A 23,693-nucleotide genomic window follows, 5' to 3' on the forward strand; every position below is an offset into this window, starting at 1 on the left:
AGTCTAAAGTCACATCCGTGGTTGAAGAAAATTAAGGGAAAGAAGGTAAAGCGATAGTATGACAGAAATAGGGCAAAAAGAGGTTAAAAGCCTAGTGTCATTTTAAGGATGGTAGAAAGCCACTAAGCAGTACCCAAATGTACCACACCTGACCCTGAGCCTACGTTACAAGCCAAAAAAGTCCTATAGTGATCCTAGAGTCTAGTTTGGAGAGTCTAAGCAGTGAAAATAAGGGCAAGCTTATGTTATTAAGCACTAACTGTATTTGAAATTACTTATGAGCGTGAGTGTTGAATAAATCCTTGTACCATGAATGACATTCATTTTTTTTTGAAAAGGGGATTTCGTTTGAAGTAAGGGCACTAGTAACATTGTCGGAAAGTTGGTACCTTGGTGACAGTGAGAAGGTGTATGTTGTGTGTTAGTTGGTCGATCAGTGTCATGGTTTGAGCTGCATGGATTAGCTTATCGAGTCAAAGAGAACGAAGTTGCACCTGAAAAGTGAGGGGGGTAGAGAGCCATGTGATTGCTTGGGCCTGAAATGCTTGCTTCTATACAAGTGTCGTTTAGAGTCGTAGTGCGTCGCTTGAGGACAAACAACGAATTTAAGTTGAAGGTGTTCATATACCGTGAGTTTACGGTATTTCTAATAAATTTCACTTACAAGTTGTGTGTGTCTAGGGCCTTTTTGTATTGGTTTTAATGTGTTTTTTTCGTATTTTGCAGGAAAGATGTTCAAGCGCGGAAGTATAGAGACAGCTGAAAGAAATGCAGAAAAAGGGCATTCACGGAGGTGATCTACGGACTGTAGGTCCATTGATGGTCCGTAGGTGATGACCATAGATCAGCAGGAAAGGTATGGAAGACAAATCAGGGAAATCTGACCAAGTGTGGAACCACGGTGGCCATTGACGGTCCGTAGATTGATCTACGGACCGTATTGATTGATCCGTAGATTGATATTGCGAGGGTTCCAGTACCTGATTTTTGAAGATTCTAACTGTGGAACTACAGAGAAGATTGACGGACCGTAGATCTATCTACGGTCCGTACTGCAAGTCAGTCGTTTGCTTCAGAGAAGCTGATTTTTGGAAGCTGAAATATTTTCTAAGTCCTGGCTGACGGAAGGGACTTACAGACCGTAGATCCATCGACGGTCCATAAGTCAGTCTCGTGGAATAAAGACGCGTGCCTGAACAATCTTTCCTTAATTTGTTTCCCTTTTTAATTTAGGATTTGTTTTCTATAAATAGGGCATGTAAACCTCGTTTTTGGGGGTTGGAGATTATTATTCTAGTTTTACTTTGTGACTTGGGAGATTAATTTGAAAACCTAACAATTATTGATTTCCTAAGTTCATTTTGAAGATTTTGGGTTTGCAATTCAAGTTGAATTTCTGGGTTTATTATCCTCTTTACGTAAGTTCATGATTTCTTCATCTAAAACTATGAATTGTGTTCTTGCTAATATGGGTAACTAAATCCACAACTAGGGTTGTGGGAACCATGAGCGATTAACAATGTATGAATAGTAAATAAGCAATTCTTGAATAGTGTTTTGCATGCATTGATAATTCTTTCGGTTAGAAGTCTTTTTAACGAGTGGACGCGTTAGAACTCGCCTTGTTCCTACTTGCCGAACCAAGGAGGTAATCAACAAGAAAAGAATTATCAACATAGATTTAGTGTGATACTATCTAATAGGCTAGTGTCGATTTGTGCAAAGTAATAACTAAGCCAAACATCGATTATGATGTCTAATATAAGGTAGAGGTAAGGGTTAGTAAATTATACACACGTAGCAGGACCAAGGTGCGGGATGAAATTCTCTAGATGTCGGACCAAGGATTTAGAGATACCTAACTTATCACTTTGCATGTAGTACACTAGGAAAGATAGCTATTACTAGGATTACTGCGTTATGAGCTTGTGGGGAACACGTATACCCTAGTTATTTTTCTCATCTTGATAACAACCAAAATTGAGTTTTGATTACTGATTACTTATTAAATTCTTACTATTTGTTTCACACAAACAGAACCCCCCCCCTTTAATTAACTGTTTCTGGAAGTAATTTGACTAATTGAATATAATTGTTGGTTAAAGTAATGTCTAAACCATTTTCCTCGTGGGATCGACCCCAATCTACAAGTTGGGTTCTTTACTTGATAACGATCGCTTATACTTCTGTAGGGAGGTGTAATATGAGCGTATTAGGAGTTCGCCTTATGAGCATATCAGATGGTGGTCTAACAGTTCAGAATGGGTCAGAATCTTCGTTGGTAGTGGAGGTTAAGGAATAGCAAGACAGTCATCCGATATTTCTTCAACTAAAGGGTGTAGTCCATCAGTAGAGAGTTGAGGTTTTCTCCCAAGGGGGAGATGGTGTGCTTCGCTATCAGGGTCGATTATGTGTTCGTAAGATGGATAAGTTGAGACAGCAGATTCATGCATAAGCCCATAATTCCAGATATTCTATTCATCATGGCGCCACTAAGATGTACCGTGATCTGTGGGAAGTCTTTTGGTGGAATGGCATGAATAAGGATATAGAAGATTTTGNCATAAGCCCATAATTCCAGATATTCTATTCATCCTGGCGCCACTAAGATGTACCGTGATCTGTGGAAAGTCTTTTGGTGGAATGGCATGAATAAGGATATAGAAGATTTTGTGGCTAAGTGCCCCAATTGTCAGCAAGTCAAGGTAGAACATCATAAAATATGAGGTATGACTCAAGAGATCAACATTCCAACTTGGAAGTGGGAAGTGATCGACATGGACTTCATTACAGGTTTACCTCGTACTCGCAAACAACATGACTACATTTGGGTGATTGTTGATAGAGTTACTAAGTCTGCGCGCTTTTTGGCGGTTAAGACTACAGATTCGGTGGAGGATTATGCCAACCTTTACATTGATGAGATAATCATGTTGCATGGGGTTCCTTTGTCTATCATCTCAAATAGAGGTCCTTAGTTTACCTCTCATTTCTAGAAGTCATTTCAGAAAGCTCTTGGTACTCAGGTTAACCTTAGCACATCATTTCATCCACAGATGGATGGTCAAGCAGAGCGTACCATTCAGACCTTAGAAGACATATTGAGAGCTTGTGTGATCGACTTCAAGGGTAGTTGGGATGGTCACCTTCCTTTTATAGAGTTCTCTTACAATAATAGCTACCACTCCAGCATTCAGATGGACCCTTATGAGGAATTGTATGGGCATAGATGTAGATCTCCAGTTGGCTGGTTTGAAGTGGGTGAAGCAACCTTGATAGAGTCAGATTCAGTTCATAATGCTATGGAGAAAGTGCAACTCATTAGAGATAGACTTAAGACAGCCCAAAGTCGCCAAAAGGCTTATGCAGATGTAACAAGAATGGAACTAGAGTTCCAGGTTGATGATTGGGTTTTCCTGTAAGTGTCAATTATGAAGGGGGTGATGAGATTTGGCAAGAAAGGTAAGCTAAGTCCTAGATATGTAGGCCCTTACAAGATCTTGAAAAGAGTTTGTAAAGTGGCTTATGAGTTAGAGTTTCCAGTAGAACTAGCGGCAGTGCATCCATTTTTTCACATTTCGTTGTTAAAGAAGTGTGTGGATGATCCAGCATCTATAGTACCTTTAGAAAGTGTGGCTGTGAAGGATAGTCTCGCTTATGAGGATGTGCCAATTGAGATTCTTGATCAACAGGATAGAAGGTTGAGAAACAAAAAAGTCACTTCAGTTAAGGTTTTATGGAGGAGTCAGTCTGTAGAGAGAGATACTTGGGAAGAAGAAGCAGCCATGAAGGCCAAGTATCCTCACCTCTTTCCTTTCGATTCCATTTCGGCTTGAGGTAACAGTTCCTCTTCAGTTTTCCAGTCATTCATGTGTATATTCAGTCTTAGTAACAGTTTTCCTCTTCAGTGTTCCTTCAATTTATACTTGCATTTTTAGGGTATTTGCATGTCCTTGGAACTTAGCTCAGTCAGAAATTAGTTTCCAGTGTTTAGTGGTAGGGTTTACAACTCTTTCCCTCCATATTCGCTAATTTAGACTTCATTCGACGACAAATGTTCCAAGGGGGAGATAATGTAAAACCCCGTATCCTAGACAGACCAGATTTTAGATTTCAGAAGCTATAGGTGCCATCGACGAGCACCACCTATGGACCGTAGCATCCTAGTGGTCCACCGATGGCCACCTGTAGCCCCTGCCAGAAAGGCCCATAAAAATATTCTAAGTCCTGACCCACGCTAGGACCTATGGATCGTAGGTCAGACCACGGTCTGTGGTCCAAGGCCGTAGGTCGGACCCTCGAATCTTAGTCCCAATCGCCGAACAACGCCGACCAGCACGGACCATAGGTCGATCCACAGTCTATGGGTCAGGTCCATCAGCCAGCCCCAACAGTAGTTAAGTCAGGGGTTGTTTGGTCTTTTCCCTATGCATTGGGCCCCTAAACTACGCAGCTTTGGTCAGTTTCAGCCTAGCAACTTAATTAGAATCTACCCTAAGCAAATCATTCACCAAAAACATAGAAAAATTAGAACGCGGAAGGAGAAAGAGTCGACCAAGCCCTAGTTCAAGAACGCAACAGGTTTTCATCAGTTCCAGCCCCAGAATTGAAAGATTTCTCCGTGGAATTCGTCACTAGGTATGTGGGATTTCGTTAGTGGGTTCCTTTCGCCCATTAGGTCCTAAGAATTCAGTCAGATTCTTGATTCCCTTAATATTATCTAGACCTAGGGTTTCTAGAATTTCAGCAGATCATTACAATTTAGTTACTTTAATGTTCCTAATCAGATTATCATGATTTTAGTATGTTTTAGTATAAATTCCTTCATAGATTCAGAACCCTAGCTATGTAGTTCTTTTAGTTCATAAATTACACATGCTAGGTCAGTTTATTCAGTTATACATGCTCCAGTTATAAATGTTTCATTATCAATACATTAATGTTGCATTTTTAGTTAGCAAGTCAGTATTTGAGCTATCCATAATTACAACATTTCAGTTATAAATTGCTAAATTACATAATCAGTTGGGAGTAGACTTAATACCGAGTGGACTAGGGTTAGTCACCCGCAAGTCCCAAAAATACGTGCCCCATAGGTTGTAAGTCCCCTCTGTAGGCAACATTTTAGTGATCACGCCAGTCATGCCTTTATACCTCTGGCAGGTATTGGGTCCTCTCGATGGGGCGTATACATCGGACTCCACATTTAGCTCATGTGGTTTTATGTCAGTTATTAAAAGCTCTCAAAGTTCAGTCAGATTCTATTGCATTGACCATGTTATCAGTACAGTCAGTATTCAATCTCAACATGTTATAAACTTGGTCATTGCATTCAGTTAGCTCATGTTCAGTATTTTTAGTATCCTTATCATGTTCAAATTATATCAATGCTTTATTGCTTTGTTCAGTTATGTTGTTATTCAACCAGGGTGCTTAGTTCCTTCCTGTTCCCAGAGCTGAGGCATTGTAGTGCAGCTCCTGCTGAAGGCTGCTTTACTCTATCATCTTCTCATGATGTAGGTTTAAGTCCTCAGCTTCCAGATCACGCATAGATCGGCTCCCGATCTCTAGTTCAGCAGCATCAGTGGTGAGTCCTTATTTCTCGAGAACGTCAAACATGTTATCTTTCCATTTTCACTCTTTTAGTTTCAGTTTTAGTAGATTTAGTTGGGGCATGTCCCAACACTTCTAGTCAGTTAGAGGCTTATTTCAGACATAGTTAGATTCAGCTTTAGTATTAGAGTTTGACTTTTCAATTGTTGTTAAACTCTTAGTTTTCTTTATTCAGATTTAGTATATGGGTATTCCCCATCATTTCAGATTATCTCAGTATTAGCTTCCACACAGTATGTATTGATTCAGTTTACTTTAGTATGTTTATGATATGCTAGCAGGGTTAGCTTGGGGTTACTCATGATCCTAGGTCTCGTGTCCACGTCCTGGGGGTAGCTTCGGGGTGTGACAAGCCATAAGATAAGTCTTTCCCGGGTATTAGAGTAAATGGAATGTAGACCGGTTTAGAGATGATAAGAATAGATCCATGAATTTAGAGTGTCAACTCCAAACCTAAGAGGGAGATGATAAGATGAGAAATCAAGTAAAGTGTTGAGGATAAGATAGTGATGTCTTCAGAAAGAGTTTTAAAGATATATCAATCCATTCATAATCTTGCGTATTCCTCGATGATCAATTATTACAACATCATGATGATGTTTCTTCTATCATAATTGTGGTCATGACCTGTGGTCGTACACTTTAGAGAGATTCACATCTATGCTCAGTTTCCAGAATGAGGGGCAAAGATTTAGCCCATTGATCTCAATATTACTCCATAAAGTTATGGATACCAGTTGGCATCCATGATATGAACCTATTCATATAAGCATTCATGTTCACAATATGTTTAGTCTCCTGAATTCATGAATTACTCTCAATGGAAAGCAAGATAATGTTATGTCATGCATATTCTTATATCAGAATTCTCGAATGAATCATGCTTATGATATTCGCCCTAAAGTCCTTTCAGTAATCCTTTTCAGTTTTGAGAGTGGTATTGTTGATAGTAGTTGTGTGAAGGATAGAGAAGAGGATATCTATTTCTTATTGGGATAGTGATGTTATGGTTATTCCATCTAAGGTTATAAATGTAGAAGAAGAATGAGATAAGGTTTTACGATGAGTAATTAGTCAAATCCTGGTAGTGATGCATGAAAGGTTTGTTTGTAGAAGTGATGAGAGAATGAGGAATTCTTATAGGGATTGGTTAGTAGGAGTCCATGGAGTGGTTATAGTACTAGGCTTGAATGTGGTGTTGGTAGCATGTGGATGAATGCATGATGGATTAAATGATTCTTGATTAAGACTCGAGGTTGGTTGAATGTAGTTATAGGGAGAAGTATTCTTCGGATGAGATTTTTTATAGAGGTATAGAACCTGAATCTCGTGATTTAAATTAGAATAATCACCTTATGTTAAGTAATTTGTGATTTTGAGTTAAGCTGGAAGATAGTAAGAGTAACTATTTTCCCAAGGGGGAGATATTGTAACGCCCCAAAATTTTTTAAGCTAAGGCCCGTACTATTCTTTATTTGAACATAAGGTCTTATCGGGTTATTCTTAAATTGCTCATACTTGTAAAGGTAAATTCTTTAGTATGGGAATGAATTTGGATATCAATTAAGGTCACTAAAAAATCTTAGCACAAAGTTGAGTTGAAAGTTTCCTTACTGATTAAGTTTTGATGTAAGAGTTTACTTGGATCAACTTCAAACAGCCATATCTCTTAGAATATAAAGAGTTATGTGGCTCATAATCTATCAAATTAAAGATATTTGAATCTACTTTCCAACACCATCAATTTCGCGTCAATCCAATTTTTGAGTAAAATGTTATGACCATTTTAGTAATTGGTATAGTGCAGTTCTGTTTTAGCCGCGAGAAAATTCTAAACAAGGTAATTTTCTTCTCCTTATACCACTAGAAAAACCTTTAAAATGTATTTCTTAACTCCTTTAAAGCCCTAAACAATCCTATTTCCATCTTTTAATCCATCATTCTCTTCTCTCTCAAATTCTAAGAAAAAACCCTAAGGAAAAAATAAAAGCACAAGACTCCATTCAAGATTCTTCTTCAAGTCTTTCTCCAAGAATTTAATTCTTTTTAATTCAAATTCCTCCATACAATTATGAATCACTAATGAAAATCTTGATTCTTGGCTAGAGAATTCAAGAATCTCAAGAAAGATTTTCTTGATTGTTCACCTTCAAGCTAGGGTTTCAAGGCTTCTAATCAAGTTCTTCTTCAATATTCTTAAAAATTCTTCAAGAACCTTATTCTTTCAGATATGTAAGGCTATCATAGTGTTGGACTAGTTCGTCCTCACACCCTACATCTACTTTTAAATCAGTAAAAGGGAAATCTAGGATTATACCCCTAGATATGAGTATTCTTGAGATGAGTTGATTTGAGTTCTTGAGTTCCTATTTCTTTTTGAAATTCTATTCCTAAGTAATGAGTTCCTATATTTTTATTGAGATCCTTGAGTTGATTTGTTCATATCTAAAATTCAGCAGGAACCCTATTTTGAGTTATAAAACTTGAGAAGTTTTTCAAAGCCAACATTTGAGTTTTAAACTGAGTTTTTGAGGAAGTAAAGATGAGTTTTGAGAAAAAGTTTAAAGGTTCTATTTCATAAAGACTTAGGAGTTTCTAATATATATATATATATATGTGTATATATATATATATGTATGTGTGTATATATATATATATATATGTATGTGTGTATATATATATATATATATATATATATATACACATATGTACCTATGTTAATTATTGGACTTGAAAGAAAAGTTCATAAGTGCATGTTTTCACGGAGGTAAACATGTCTCATGTTTTGATAAGTATTTCAAGTAATGTAAGAAGATCACTCTTTGTAATGGGTGAATTGAGCACAAAGTTATATTATTTATTTTGTGAGTAGTGTCGAGCACCTAGTTAGGTTAGAGTCTTTTATGATTTAGAAGTCCCATAGAACTACGTAGCCAGCGTAGGATAGGATAGCATTGATTCTTCATGCGACTCCTCACTGCCTCTGAGAAGGCCAATTAGATGGATCCATAGTCACGATATCATCCTATACCCCGGCAAAGTATAGGATGATCCTAGCAACGTGTGGTGAAACATTATATCATTGCTAGGCTCAAGGTAATGGTTGTCAGTTAGAAAGACTCCCCACAAGTAAAGTATATTATTTTCCTATTGCTTTTATTGCATATCATATTGTAAAGCTTAAATGGTTTGCACTTCATGTTCATGTATTGATTCAGTTGAGTTGCTTTCAGTCATTTCAGTTATTTGTTCACTCAGCCATATTACATACTCGTACATTCCATGTACTGATGTCATTCGATATTTTATGGTGCAGATATAAGTGTTCATGATTATCAAAAGGTGCTTCATTGAGATCACTCTACACTCCAGTTAGCTTTGGTGAGCCTCCTTGTATTCTAAAGGACTTCACAGTTACTTTCCAGTTAGTATTTTTGAGGTGTCGTGGGTCTTGTCCTAACATCTTTTATTAATAGAAGAGGCTTCATAGATAGATAGTTTTGAAGAGTCTTTCAGTTTCATATATTTTATTTATAACTTATGCTTCATACTAAGTATATTTAGCAAAGTTTTGAGATTCAGTAAATTGTTTTTAAACGTTTCTTTCAATTTGATGCTTATGTATGCTGAAGTCAGTCTTTCACTTGTAGTTAGCCAGGATGAGGGTTCACTTGGGGACCAACAATGGTTCTTGAGTGTCGGCCATATCTTGGGTGTAGGCTCGGGTAATGACATTTTGGACCCTGAATATATTCCAAGGGCCCATTTGAAGTTTGGGAACACTTAAATATTTTACTGATCTGTGGCTTCTGGTGCATTCATTTTTACTGACCCTTGATCTCTCAAACGATGGTCTCTTTAGTGACCAAGGGGTCGCTTCAGTGAAGATGCACCTATGGACGGGGGTTACTTAAGTGACCAAGTCGCTTTAGTGGAGGTCTCTTTTGCGACCATGGGACATCTTAAGCGACAGGCGCCTCTTAGGTCGGGGTCGCATTTGCAATCTTTTGACAGCTTAAGTGATGATCGCTTGGGAGACTAAACGGCTACTCTTGCAAAAATCATTAGGATTAAAATTCCTTTTGTTCTTCATTTCTTCAAGGAAGAAACCCAATTGCGTGGAGCTCGGCCAAGGGAAATTTTGCTCATTTCTTTGCCAATTTCTGTGATTCAAAGGTAAATTTCTTCCCTTCCTCTTCCTTAACCTGATTATATGTTTACTTTTGTAAATAGATTTTGTTTACGACCTCAAATTCCTTCATTCCTAATCTTTAAAGTTAGTATTAAACCATTTGAGGTCAAAATTGAACTCTATTTTCGCCCATCTTTCGGTTAAGTAATCCTCATTTTGAGGGGAACATAATGATGGTTTTAGTTTAGTAATTCTGTAATATCACTCGAGGATTGATATTTGACCCGATTTTTGGTCCATTTTTTGTATTGGTTATATGGGTATTGTTATTCCCATATTGATTTGCTCGTTCTGTTCTTCATAGCTTGGCAGCAATCTGAGGCTCTCCAGAAGGGAAAATCACCCAAGCTATAGTTCGTGTGTGGTTTCGGCTTTGAGGTAGGTTGCAATTTTCCTTTTCTTAGACTTGGCTCATTTATAGTGAATGTATTTTGATTAGTATTGCATGATTAGGTTTGAGTTAGGAATAGTGTAGGCTTTTGATCCTTAGTCGACTTATGACCATTATTGGGTTGCTTAGTATAGGTTTTAGTTATAAAAGTCTTAGTTTAGGTTAATCCTTGTACTTGTATCACATAGTATCCTTAGAAATTGCTCTTAGGTCGCATGAAACTTAGTTTATCACATGTCTTGTTTTTTTTTGAGTTGTTCGTTGCTTATGGTGCTTTTTGGGATTTTATTTTTATTACTATTGATTGTTGGGCCCAAGGTCATGAGCTTGAACAAGCTGGAGTCCCATGTTAGAACGTCTGTACTGTGATGGGAATTTACCAAATATGTGTTTGGCGTGTTGTAATTTGGTGTAAAGCTTCAGAATGTCGATGGATCTGGTGGTGGTTGTTGCACTTGAATGCTCATTGTTGGAAAAAAAAGACTTGATATTGGTAAAAAGAAAAGATTATTTAAATTAATTGGTAGTCCTTGGGAGCTATTACGACTTTAAAATGGTAGAAATGTTAATTTACTTGATTGCACATGCTTTTTGTTGCTTTTACTATGATTAGCTTGATGTATCATTCTGGGCGACCTGTTAGCTTCTACCCGTACTACATTCTTTCATTTATGCTTGTTGATAAGCTCAATGTATCATCCCACACTACAAGAAAATGTACATACGACGACATTAATTTGGTGACATTTGAAACAAATGTCGGAAAATAAAGAATTTCATGACATTTAAGAACAAAATGTCATAAAACAATGACATTTGATGTCAAATGTCGTAAAATAATGACATTTGGTATCAAATATCGTAAATATAATGACATTTGATCCAAAATGCCACTATGATAATGACATTTATTGCAAAATGTCATTGTTTTTAGCGACATTTAGCGAAAATGTCATTTAAATGACGACATTTTGCTACAAATGTCTAATATAATATGACATTTATTACAAAATGTCATTGGTTTTAGTGACATTTAGAAAAAATATAGCTTAAATAGTGACATTTAATATAAATGTTGAATATATTATGACATTTACTGCAAAATGTCATTGATTTTAGTGACATTTAGAAAAAATGTGACTAAAATAGTGACATTTGTTGTAAAATGTCATTGATTTTAGCGACATTTAGCAAAAGTGTTGCTAAAATAGCGACATTTAATACAAATGTTGAATATATTACACTACTACAATTTTGTTGTTTGCCGACTTCAAAATTGGTCGAAATGTAGTAGGAAAATGGAGTTTTCCGATGACTTTCTGACAACTTTTGAGTAGTCAACAGACTGAGCATCGGAAAATACTTGCCGACTACCGTAGTCACTACATATAAATTAAAACCCGACCATTAAAGTACCTGAACTGCTGACTATTGTAGTAGGAACGGTAGTAAAATAATATTTTATTAATTTTAATATTACTGACTACTGTAGTCGGAATACTTATTAAATAATAATTTATTAATTTAACAACGCCGACTACGGTTGTCGTAATAGTTAATTAATTAACTATTAGGTGATCTTCCGACTATTGTAGACGGCATTTTTAATTTCCTAAAAAATAATTCTATATGAAAGCTACTTTTAATATACAAAAAAGCGTAGCCAAAGAGGTATAAAGGACACGCTTTGTAGTAATTCATTAGCAACACCTTTTGTTTGATTATACTACACTTAAAAGTGTGGCCTTTGCTTAGTTATTCGTCCCACTTAAAAAGTGTCGACTTTTATTTCTCATCTACAACAACACTTATAAAGTATAACTTTTCTTATGTACAAGATAAATTTTTTAATCAATAAGCCACACGTTGGACGTCCTTATAGCAACACTTTTGAAGTTTGACAATGTTGTGTAGAATCTTTGTAGCCACAATTTTTCATTTTTGAGAATAATAATTTTTATTTGCATATCTTCAATAATCACATAATTAATTATATATATAAGTGATAAAAAGCACAAAATTAGCTAATAAATAAATCGAAGGAATATATTTCAAATAAATTTCGGGAAACATGTCTTGTACAACCGATACTTAAAAATCAATTGCTTAAAGATCTCTACTATCAATAAATTCCACAAAACCAAATACATTCAAACATACATGACAATAGTACAAAAACTCTTCATCGTTCACTACAATAGATCGAGTTTACTTCTAGCCAGTATTCAAATTCAATTACTGGCATTTTCCTGCACATTCAAAATAAAAATAAGTTAGTGAAATAAATCATGTATTTAATATGCTCAATACTAGTCACTTTTAACAATACCTTCACAGTCCCTTCCCAATGTAGTATGTAGTGGTACTGTTATGAAAAACAGCGAGTAACAAAATGGAATGCTGGTGTAATTTCCCTTAGGCATAAATGGACTGCTGGAAGACAACTCTTTATAAATTTCAACATTTTAAAGACAAGAGACATCTAAAAGAAATAAAGAATCACTTGCAAAGCTAATTCATCTTGAAGGCAGTGCCTTCCCAAGACAACATATAGACTACTGATCCACATTAAAATGCAAAATTTCATTTTATCAAAACTTAAAGAAAACTGAAGCTCACAGAGGTCACAATCAGCAAAGAAAAAGGCAGATTCATTTGTCAGTAGAGAACAAACACTTATGCAGATCACAACTCGAAAGAGATAATACGAAGTACCTGGACAACGACTGTTTCATCTTCAGCTCTCATCACTAATATTTTTTCAGCCAAACACTTATTGTTAGCATTTTTTTTAGTGGAGAAATCTCATTATGGAGCAGTTGGTCAATACTGAAAAAGAAAGTGAAAGTCATATTTTAAACTCATTCTAGACGACAATGAAGGAATGACCGAGATAGATATTGTTTCATTGTCAACAGATGCAAGATTGAGGGATGAAGATAATTCAGATGAGCTTCTCAAAGTATAAGCGAAGAGCATTTGTTCGTTGTCTTTTGCCCTGCTAAAAGCCACGGTAAAAATGACTATCTTTTATTTTTTCCCCACATGTAAATAACTTGAAGGATGGTGGATTAGAATGGCAGGAAAGTTAATTTGTTGCACATATAAAGGGTTGACTAAAATTGTCGAAATGTATCTGGTTGTCAACCTTATAGATGCGGGAACAACATATGGTGACAAGTAAAGCAAAGAAATTATTCATAGTAGGATCAAATAAATTAAGGAAAGACGATCTTACCGCGACGGTACTCTGTAACAGCTACTCATTTTGCAAGAATAACAGTGTGCTCGTGCAACAGTTGTAGTAGTACAACCCCCTCATTGTCTGTTAGATCGTCCCATATGGTAAACATGAAAGGATTCTTGCTGAATAGTATGATTGAGAATGAATTTAACCCCATAAAAGAAGATAACGCAAATAAAAGCTAGAAAGTAAATGTTGTTGTTCTCATTTTTACCGAAAACTGAAGGACTTACTTGTTGTCCATAAAAATGGCCTCTCGGTATCACTTGGTTTGATCAGCTGTATATTGCATTGTGCTGCAATTTTCTACCACTGCCAGTCTGTTGAAGCAAAAGGAATAAACAGATTCAAGCAAAAATGAACCGCAACAAAGTTACACGAACACTAGGAGTAGAACCAATAACAAATACATCATCAGCAATTTCAGCGCTATCATCAAACCAATCAATCAAGGGATTTTCACCCCAAATGTAACAACTATTGTTGTTGCATCCAGGCTGCAATTTTGGTTTCAATACGCAGTCACCACAGTAATTAGGATTGGAATAAGTGCATTGTGTGGAATTACATACACCAGGTTTGTAAGTTGAACTTTTGAAACCTTTGTTAGTTCACATGAATCATAGGAAATTAAGTTGGCTCCATATCCATATGTCAATGGCTTAACTTAAATGCATAAATTTACACAAGCACACATGTGTGCACGCACATAAATTTACACACCCCTCGCCCCACACCCTCCCCTATAAAAAATAACCAGAAAGAAAACCCAAGAGTATATGTTTACATCATAAAGTGTTGCAACTTGCACACTAAATTCATAAATAGTATTTCCTTATCATGCTACTTCATGCTCGTTCCAAGATAGGCCAGATGCATCTGCAATATTGTGTCTATGTCGAAAGTGTTGTAATATGAAATTTGTTCGAAAAGATTTGATTGTTGAACATATTGTGGTTGATGGATTTCTAACTAGTTACACTAGTTGGATTTATCATGGTGAGGAACTATTTTCATCAAAATTGGTTAATCAGTTAGATAAAGGTGATGATCATGAGATGCAAGACATGTTACATTAAGCATTTGGAATTCTTCCTACATCTTTTGTTGATATGGACACTAGTGCTGAAGAATTTGATGGGTCAAATCAAGATAACATGGGTTTTGATAAGAAGACTGAAGAATTATTTCGCTTACTGAAAGAAGTTGAACGTGAGTTATATCCTGGAAGTAAGTATTCACTACATTCGTTCCTTGTTCGTCTATTACACTTAAAGCGTCTCAATGGATGGAGTAACAAATCATTTTCCATGTTATTAGAGTTGTTAAAAGATGTGCTTCCAGAAGGTGAAACACTGCCCAAGTCATTTTATGATTCAAAGAAGATTATTAAAGATTTAGGACTTGAATATAAAAAGATACATGCATGTCCAAATGATTGTATGATTTATTGGAATGAGACGAAAGATAGAACGTCTTGTAAGTTTTGCAAAGCTCTAAGATACAAACAGTTCAAAGGTGCATCAGTTAATTCCAGTTCAGAAACATCAAATATTCCATCAAAGGTGTTTAGATATTTTCCGTTAATACCACGACTTCAAAGACTATTTATGTCAGCTAAAGCATCTAATCAAATGAGATGGCATGTTGAAGGTCACACTAGAGATGGGGTAATGCGACATCCTGCAGACGGTATTGCTTGGAGGAAATTTGATGAAGCACATACAGATTTTGCTCGAGATCCTCAAAATGTTAGACTTGGATTGGCTTCAGATGGCTTTAGTCCATTGTCTATGTCTATCTCACATAGCACATGGCCTGTTATCTTGATTCCATATAATTTGCCACCATGGTTATGCATGAAACAACCATATATGATATTATCAACTATTATTGATGGTCCTCATGCACCAGGTAATGATATTGATGTCTATCTATAACCCTTAGTTGATGAGTTAAAAGAATTGTGGGTTGGTGTTGCCACTTATGACATATCAAACAATCACATGTTTCAAATGTGTGCAGCATTGCTTTGGACAATTAGTGATTTTCCAGGGTTAGGTAACTTATCAGGATATGGTGTGAAAACTAGATATGCTTGTCCATGTTGTCTTACCAAAACTAAATATACAAGATTGAAAAATGGGCGAAAATATTGTTTCATGTCTCATAGACGATGGTTATCTCATGGACACAAGTTTTGAAAAGATAAAGTGACATTCAATGGCCTTGTGGAGTTAGATGGAGCACCTAAACGGTTGACGGGAATTGAGATTCTTAAGCAATTGAATAATGTTAAAAACAAGTTTGGTAAAGATCTATTGGCCAAATCTCGTAAAAGGAAATGGGATGATGTTGATAATTTGGTGCAAAATATATGGAACAAAAAGAGCATATTTTTTGGGTTGGAATACTGGAAAGACAATATGATTCGTCATAATCTTGATACGATGCATATTGAAAAGAATGTCTTTGACAATATATTTTGGACAATTATTGAATGTTGATGGAAAAGGAAAAGATAATTTAAACTCCCGTTTAGATTTACAAGAGATGAGGATCCGAAAAGCTTTGCATCCTAAGAAAAAGACTAATGGAAAATATTATCTTCCTCCTGCATGTTTCACATTGAGTAACACACAAAAAGACATCCTCTTACAAGTGTTAAAAGATGTGAAAGTGCCAGACGGATATGCTTCAAATATCTCAAGTTGTGTTGATCTCAAGCAACGCACAATGCATGGGTTGAAGATTCATGACTGCCATATTTTAATGCAACAACTCCTTCCTATTGCCTTGCGGAATCTCCTGCCAGTGAATGTACTTAAGCCATTGATTGAATTAAGTAATTTCTTTAGGGGCATTTGTTCAAAAGATCTGAAGATAGGTGACATAGAGAAACTCCAAGATCAAGTTGCAATAACTCTATGTCATTTGGAGAGAATATTTCCTCCATCTTGCTTTGATATCATGGAACATCTACTTATCCATTTAGCTGAAGAAGCAATGTTGGGAGGACCTTCACAATATCGCTCAATATGGTTTATCAAACGGTATCAGTTTGTTATTTTTTTATCATACTTACAAGAAATTGTATTTGTATTCTAATAATTATCTATTTTAGGTTCTTGCTTTGTCTTAAAAACTACGTAAGGAATAGACGTTATCCAGAATGTGCGATTGTAGAGGGACGTTGGATAGACGAGTTAATGACGTTTTGCCAACTCGTATTGAGGTGTTCAAAAAAACTCACATTAGAGCGAATAAACAACCAGTAAATGAGATAGCTGGTGAAGTTATGGTAAACTCTTTCTCTTTAAAAATATATAGGTACTTTCTTTCTATTACAATTTTTTAAAAAAACTTCTCATTACTTTACCTTTCTTTCAAAAAGAAACAAATGGATGATCTTGCCGAGGTGTATCCTGAGTTGAATGTCCCTGGAAGTGCTCCTAATGATGTGTACTCCCAAGTAATGGGATCAGACACTCATGGAATTGTCCTAACTCTAGGAAAAGGAGAATCTCCTAGCTTAGTATATGGCCCCGTGTATAAATGATCTCAGGCTAAAAAAAGAGATTTTGATACAAGGGTTGAGATGGAAGTTCAAAAAGCTACCTCAGCTATGAAAATAGAGATGACAGAGAAGATATATGAAGCAAAAAAAGAGATGGAAGCGATGGATAAAAAGTTGTTAGAAGCGAAAGAGAAAGCAAAAGAGAATAACGAAGTGATGGAGAGAAAATTATCAGAAGCAAAAATGGATATGGAAGAAATTATAGCGGATAAAGTGAAGGAAGGAATACAAGCATATGTAGAGTCTTTGGGAATTAATATTGATGCAAATTTAAAATCAGAGCAGGTGAAATAATTGTGTTGCTCACAAAAAATTACTTTTTTTAGATGAAAACTTAGTTTCTCTTAATTATAATAGTCTTCCTCTTTTGCAATAGGTTCATGATAACCCACTTGAAGATTGTCAACAACCATCATCACTTGTTCCAGGTGTTCACACAAGAAAGGTTAGAGAAAATTTCATTAAAATTTTTGAATTTTATTCTAATTGCGTAAATCCTAACATTTATATGATCACGAGATCAACTAATTCTTCTTTCTTGTTTAATATGTATTAATCGACAAACTGTTAATTGCGCGTCATGTACACATAAACAGTCTAAGTGATCATCTTTTTCTTTTGGTTCTTGTTGTTGTTGTTGTTGTTGTTGTTGTTGTTGTTGTTGTTGTTGTTGTTGTTTTTCAGTTGGTATAGTGAAATTATAAAATGTGTTAATTTATCATATTATTTCTAGTTCTCACCACAAAAGCTAAAACGCCTAATCGTACACACTCCAAACAGAAGCCTCGAAACCCAAACCAAACATCACACTAAACCAAAAGGACCCATCCGTAGCGGATGGAATTGACGGAATTTTGATCCAACATCAAAATCTTCAATTGTTGACATAAGTCAACTCTTTCATGCATTAAGCCTCCAAAATTGAAAAACTTGCACCAAAGACTATGTGTCCTGATCATACTCTAATGTATCACTTCATAATCTGTATTTATGATGTTGCTATGTTCATTTTGACCAACTTGAACCTGTAACTCTTGCCCCTTATTCTCTTTTGTACCTGCTGCTTGTTGTTGCCCCCACTATCTTGTATGTTTTGTTCCTATTCTCTCTAATGAACATTCTTTTTTCTGATTCTTTTTCTGAGTGTTATGAGAAGTATTAAGATTACCATGTTGATCATTCTGTTTACTGTGTCCCTGACCAGAAACCTTTCCCTGATGGATGAGCTGATTGTGTTGGTTCTCTTGTGTGGTCTGATGAGAAGTGGTAGCAGAATCTCTAGGGTCTTTCTTAGGGTCAGTGTGTAAATTCTCATGATGCAGAAACCCCCATTTGGATACCCCTTCCTGCAAGTTAGTAATGTTCCCCTCCAACAGCTTCCACAACAGTTAAACAATTATCTAAAGGGGTGAAGGGTAATGGGAGCATTGAGTCAATACCTTTGATCTTAGTGGCCTTTGTATTTCCTTCTTTGTCCATACCTGCAAGTACATTTGGCATAGAGTGAGGATTTTGGGATGTAAGGGTTGGTAACACAGAATCTTCCCCTAGTTTGGCCTGTGTTTTCCCAGTCGGTGCCTTGTCTTCATGATGATTTTTGCCTGTACCTGGACTGTTTGGCATATCTGGTTCAACAAGATCAATATAAGAGTTACGAGTAATAATATTTTTACCTGTATAACTGTGACTTTTTTGGGAATTGGCCTGATCCATATGTTTTTTAGTTGTCTTAGGTCTCTCCTCATTGTTTGTATTGTTTTTGTTATTCTTCTTTTTTTGAGTTTGCCACTGTTCTTCGTGCTGATTTTAGCTTATTGTAAGATGAGTTCTTACAATAAACAACATACATAGTGTGATCCTACTAGTGGGGTCTGGGAATAGGTTCTTACAATAATGAACATTTTTTTTCATTAAGTAGTTTCTGTTATCTGCTTTTTTGGGAACTGCAAGTTTTTTTTTGGGATATAAGTCTTTTAACTATCATAAATACTTGATAAGAGATAAAAGGACAATCCAAAGAATCATATCCAAATATACTATGGTAGATTATAACTCATATCTCATAAAAAGAAATCCTTTGGCTGCTACTTTGAGCTATCTGAGTTTTTCATCGCTATGATTTGGTTTTCTGCTTTTTTTAAACAAAGCTAGGTTTGGATCTAGTTGGATTTGGAGTTGAAGTGTTAGAATTGATCATTGCGCCTTCTAATAAGATAATTGTTCAATTCTAGTATGTTTTAATGTTGTTTCTGTGTATTTATGGAGTTTTACTATTTGTACAAGTTTATGTAGTATTATTTGAGTTGCATTGAGTCATCTTCCTTCAACAGCATTTCTAAAGTACGCGTGAAATGAGTCTCTGACTTTTGACGCCTTCTCACTAATTTCTTTTTTTTTAGGCTGGTAACATTAGTCTATAGATATCCACAGGTAAACTACAACCAAAAGTGTAGTTCCCCTTCAAAAAAAAGTATTACATCTTGCAGAGTTTTTGACTTAATTGGATTGATGCCTATAAACAATCTAATACATCAAAGATGTCTTCTGTTCTAGCTAAAATTTCTTGTTTACACCAAAAATAGAGAAGAGCTAAGCAATTCATTTTAATCTTCTGAAGGCTATTCTGTACATTCTCAAAGCTCCTATTGTTCCTCTCTTTCCAAATTGTCCATCAAACGCATGTTGGGACAAACTTCCATCTCTCCTCCTTTGAAGCATTGTCATCCCTAATCCAGCTACTTAGAACTCCTTTGATGCTTCCTGGTTTCACCCACATAATTCCTTTCAGGCAAAAGAACATTCTCCATAGCTGCTTAGTCCACTTACAGTGTAAAAAAATATGGTTGATTGTCTCTGCTTGCTCACCACACAGAGTACATCTAGAGGCAAAATGATATCCTCTTTTCTTCAGATTTTCATGGGTCAGAACCGCTTCTTTTGACAGCAACCACAAAAAGCAATTCACTTTGTAGGGCACCTTTGGTTTCCAGATCATCCTCCATGGCCAGTCTGTCTCTTGGTCTGCAGTCTTGTTGAGTGCCCTATATGTCTAATTGACTGAGAATTTACCATGAATGTCACTCTGCCAAACCAGTGAATCCTTCTCCTCAGTAAGATTGCTAAAATTATCTAATGTTATTGATCCTAGATCAATTCTCCATCTCTAAATGAGGCCTCCATTCTTCTGTTTCAGCATATAAGTTATCATAGAAGGTCACTATTTCCTTCTTGATTTCGACTGGATTTTCTATCATCACCTCCCCTACTTTCAGCCTATCAATAGTGTTGGTTCTCCTATGAACATTTGTTGTTTTATGGAAGAAGTTGGTATTTCTATCTCCTTCCTTTAGCCATGTTTCCCTGGACCACTGTTGCCAAGCTATCTCTTTCTTTCTGGCAATATCTTCAAAATCATTTAGAAGAGTCATTTTGGATACAATTTCCTTCTCTTGCAAGGTTCTATGTTCTTGGATTTCTTCCAGTTCTGCCAATTTTGCCAATACCAACTGCTTTTGACTTCTCAATTACCTTGGATTGATTTACTCCAGTCCTTGAGTTTGGTCTTCAGCTTGGTCACTAGAACAAAATCAGGATTTCCAACATTGGGAAAAGAGTCCCACCAGATCTTGACCTTCTCTTTAAACCCCTCAGTTTGAAGCCACCAATTCTCGAATTTGAAGTAAGAATTGGAGGCTCCCCAATCACCACACTGCAACACAATTGGAGAGTGGTCTGATGTTACCCTCTGCATGATTGATTGATTAATGTTAACCATCTATCCAAACCATTGTCTCTAGTGTCTTGTGTTGATAGATGATTTGCAGGAACTCCATTCTCTGACATAAAACCATTAGCTACACTTTTAGATTTTCTCTGAAGACTAAGTGGTGGATTTGAAAGAGGAGAGGATTTGTGAAACGGGTTATCTTCTAAATAATGTGATCCTCCCTTACTATACACTGCCATTTCAAATCCTTCAGATGCAGCTTTCTGATCTGGCGGTTTAAGACCATAATATTCTTGTAAGCTGCTCAATGCTGGCTAAACTTTTGGCTGGGGAGAGGATTTAAGTTTCAGGAACTGAAATGAATTGAATATATCAGAGTGTCGACGACTTGAAGAGGTCTGCTCAGAGCTGCTAGGTCTGCAAAAAAAAAAGTTTGATGTTAGCCACTATTGCAGATGGTAGTTTGCAAAGGTAGAATAACCAAGGGACAAGCTTCCGTGTATGAAAAGACATTTTCAAGCTCTTGGTTCAATAAGCCAAATAAAAATTAAGTCAATTTAGCATGTAGTTAAAGTCATACAAATACTCAACTTAGAGGTAAATCAACTTAACACAATCCCCAAACATGTAACTTCAACAGGTCCATATAACAGTTTCTGCTGAAACTTGTTATTTAAAAAACATGAGCTTATAATAGAGTTCAAGTTCCTCCTCTCAGCTTGTCTAGGTTAGATTAGTGATAAAACCCTTATGATCTCTCATTATCACACGTCCTTTATTTTTTTCGTCACTTTGATATCTGAACTTGAAACTCCATAGAATAAGGTCCCTACATTTTCTCAGGGCCCAAATGCCATCCACCTCTAGTTTGCTAGATGACATTCATAGCTTGTTCATAAGAGGTGTCTTGTGTAAAACAGTAATTTTCCCTTTAGTATTGGTTTGAGAAATTAGTGAGAAGGCGTCAAAAGTCAGAGAATGGAGTTTTAATGTTGCTAAGATTTGGTTTACTGTATGGTTTATTTTGTGATTTCAATAAAGCAAGATGTGGAGCTAGTTGGATTTGGATGTACTAGTAGACTGGATTTGGAGCTGTAGTTTTAAAATTTGATCATGTTGCTTTTGATAAGCTAATTGTTCAATTCTACTCTGTTTTAGCTCTCTGTTTTACATGGTCCACATATAATTATTAAACCAGTCCACCTAGATATGCAATAGTTACACCACAATTCCAAATTTAAAGAAAAAAAATGTTGAACCTCATATATATGAAGGTGCCTCTCATCTACAAAGCTCTGGTTGCCAAATCTGAGAAAAGATATCGTTTATCCACTTGGTAATATCAATAGGAGAAATCATCCAGAATTATCAAGATACGAGGTTGGGAAAAGGAAAATCCCTTTAAATTGGTTCTTTCTGCAAGGAGTAAAAATAAAAGAAAAGTTACTTTTGGTTCAGAAAAACAATTTATAAGAAGTAAGGTGGTAAAAAGTTTAAATTCTCTTTATCTCAAAAAGGAAAACAACGTCTATATAGAATGTTAAGTTGCATTGAGTTCATTACAGTGATGTTATGGTTTGTTGTGTGGCTTATTGTGTGCTTTGACGGAAACTAGTGTTTCCTGCTTTGTTCAAATTAGTATCTGCAGAGTTGGTTGGAATGGATGTAGAGGTATTTGGATGAACTAGTTGACTATATAGCTATGCTAGGTTTTGTGGTCAAGAACTAATGATATGTGAACATTGTGTTGGAAAAACTCATATTAATGTTATCACACTGTTAGTTGCATTATAAGATGTTTGTATCTTTGTCCCAACACCAGATATTTGTTTTGTTGAAGCAATCATATATCTTCCTTTTTTTTATTTTCCTAATTGGCACACTTATGTATTCAATGAAATGTTAAGTTTTGTATTTCGTAAAGTATCAAAATAATCAATTTAATGTTTTTTCTCAAGCTAACATGATCAAGAAGACTGGAACTACCGTAGTTGGCACAAATAAAAAGAAGTGGGTATGTCTGAAAAAACTACAAGATCTTTCTTTTCTTTCAAAAGGGGGAAAATTTCATGTATATAATTACTGTGTTTGCATCAATTCCTTAATATGTTTGTTTTTAAAAAAATTCAATTAGTCATTTTTGATATCCCAATTTGTTCTAGTTAATGAGGATCTAATTTCTATTATTATATAGTTATAAATTTTCTTATGTGCATTTCTTGTGCAAAATTTTCAAGGAAATTGAGGTCAAGTATCGACTTCAACATGCTTGACTTTTGGATTGATGATTTCATAAAGATTTATTGCAAATTTATTGGAGATTTTAATTCCATTTGAATTAGGAGTTAATTAATTGGTTTTATGTTGAGATTATTACATTTAGTTAGATCTCAATTTTACTTGAGATAGAAAAGATAATTTGTTTTGGCATTGTTTACTTTTACAAAAAACTTATTATATTGCTATTTTGTTCTTTGATTATAATATTAGAAAATATTTGCTTTATATAATATTTCTTGTTCATCATGAAGGAGATAGTTTTGAATGTACGAATTGTTTGTATGTATTTGTGTCTTGAGAAAAACTATATATAGATTTTTCTGGAAAGTTTAAGAAACTTGGTAGCGACATTAGAATATTAATATGACATTTAGATAAATATAAAATAATATCACCAATTTTTATGACATTCAATAATAGCATTTGTTGACATTAACTAAAGTGTCAGAAATTTCAATGTGACATTTTATAAATGTCACAAGTAAGTGTCTTGAAATTTGTTTTACCAACATTTAATCTAAATGTCAGAAAGTTTAAGTGACATTTCATAAATGTCGAAAAAATAAATGTCATATATCTCATATCGACATTTACTTAAATGTCAAAAATAAATGTCATATATTTCATATCAACATTTACACAAATGTCAAAAATAAATGTCATATATCT

The 23,693-nt window shown here is 35.4% G+C and overlaps 1 protein-coding gene and 1 long non-coding RNA gene across 2 annotated transcripts; one reads left to right on the plus strand and one right to left on the minus strand.

Annotated features, from left to right (window-relative positions):
• Window positions 1–12,250: 12,250 nt before the first annotated feature.
• On the minus strand, window positions 12,251–14,041 carry LOC125842279 (uncharacterized). Its single transcript, XR_007443896.1, has 3 exons — window positions 13,674–14,041; window positions 13,435–13,562; window positions 12,251–12,445 (listed from the first exon to the last, which is right to left on the minus strand). It is a non-coding gene; the product is annotated as an uncharacterized LOC125842279 (long non-coding RNA).
• Window positions 14,042–14,552: 511 nt separating this feature from the next.
• On the plus strand, window positions 14,553–15,947 carry LOC125842813 (uncharacterized). Its single transcript, XM_049522116.1, has 2 exons — window positions 14,553–15,354; window positions 15,682–15,947. The coding sequence occupies exons 1-2, from the start codon at window positions 14,553–14,555 to the stop codon at window positions 15,945–15,947; spliced, it is 1,068 nt and encodes a 355-aa protein (XP_049378073.1).
• Window positions 15,948–23,693: the final 7,746 nt, after the last annotated feature.

The sequence above is a fragment of the Solanum stenotomum genome, chromosome 10 (genome assembly GCF_019186545.1).
Source record: "Solanum stenotomum isolate F172 chromosome 10, ASM1918654v1, whole genome shotgun sequence".
Lineage (NCBI taxonomy): Eukaryota > Viridiplantae > Streptophyta > Magnoliopsida > Solanales > Solanaceae > Solanum > Solanum stenotomum.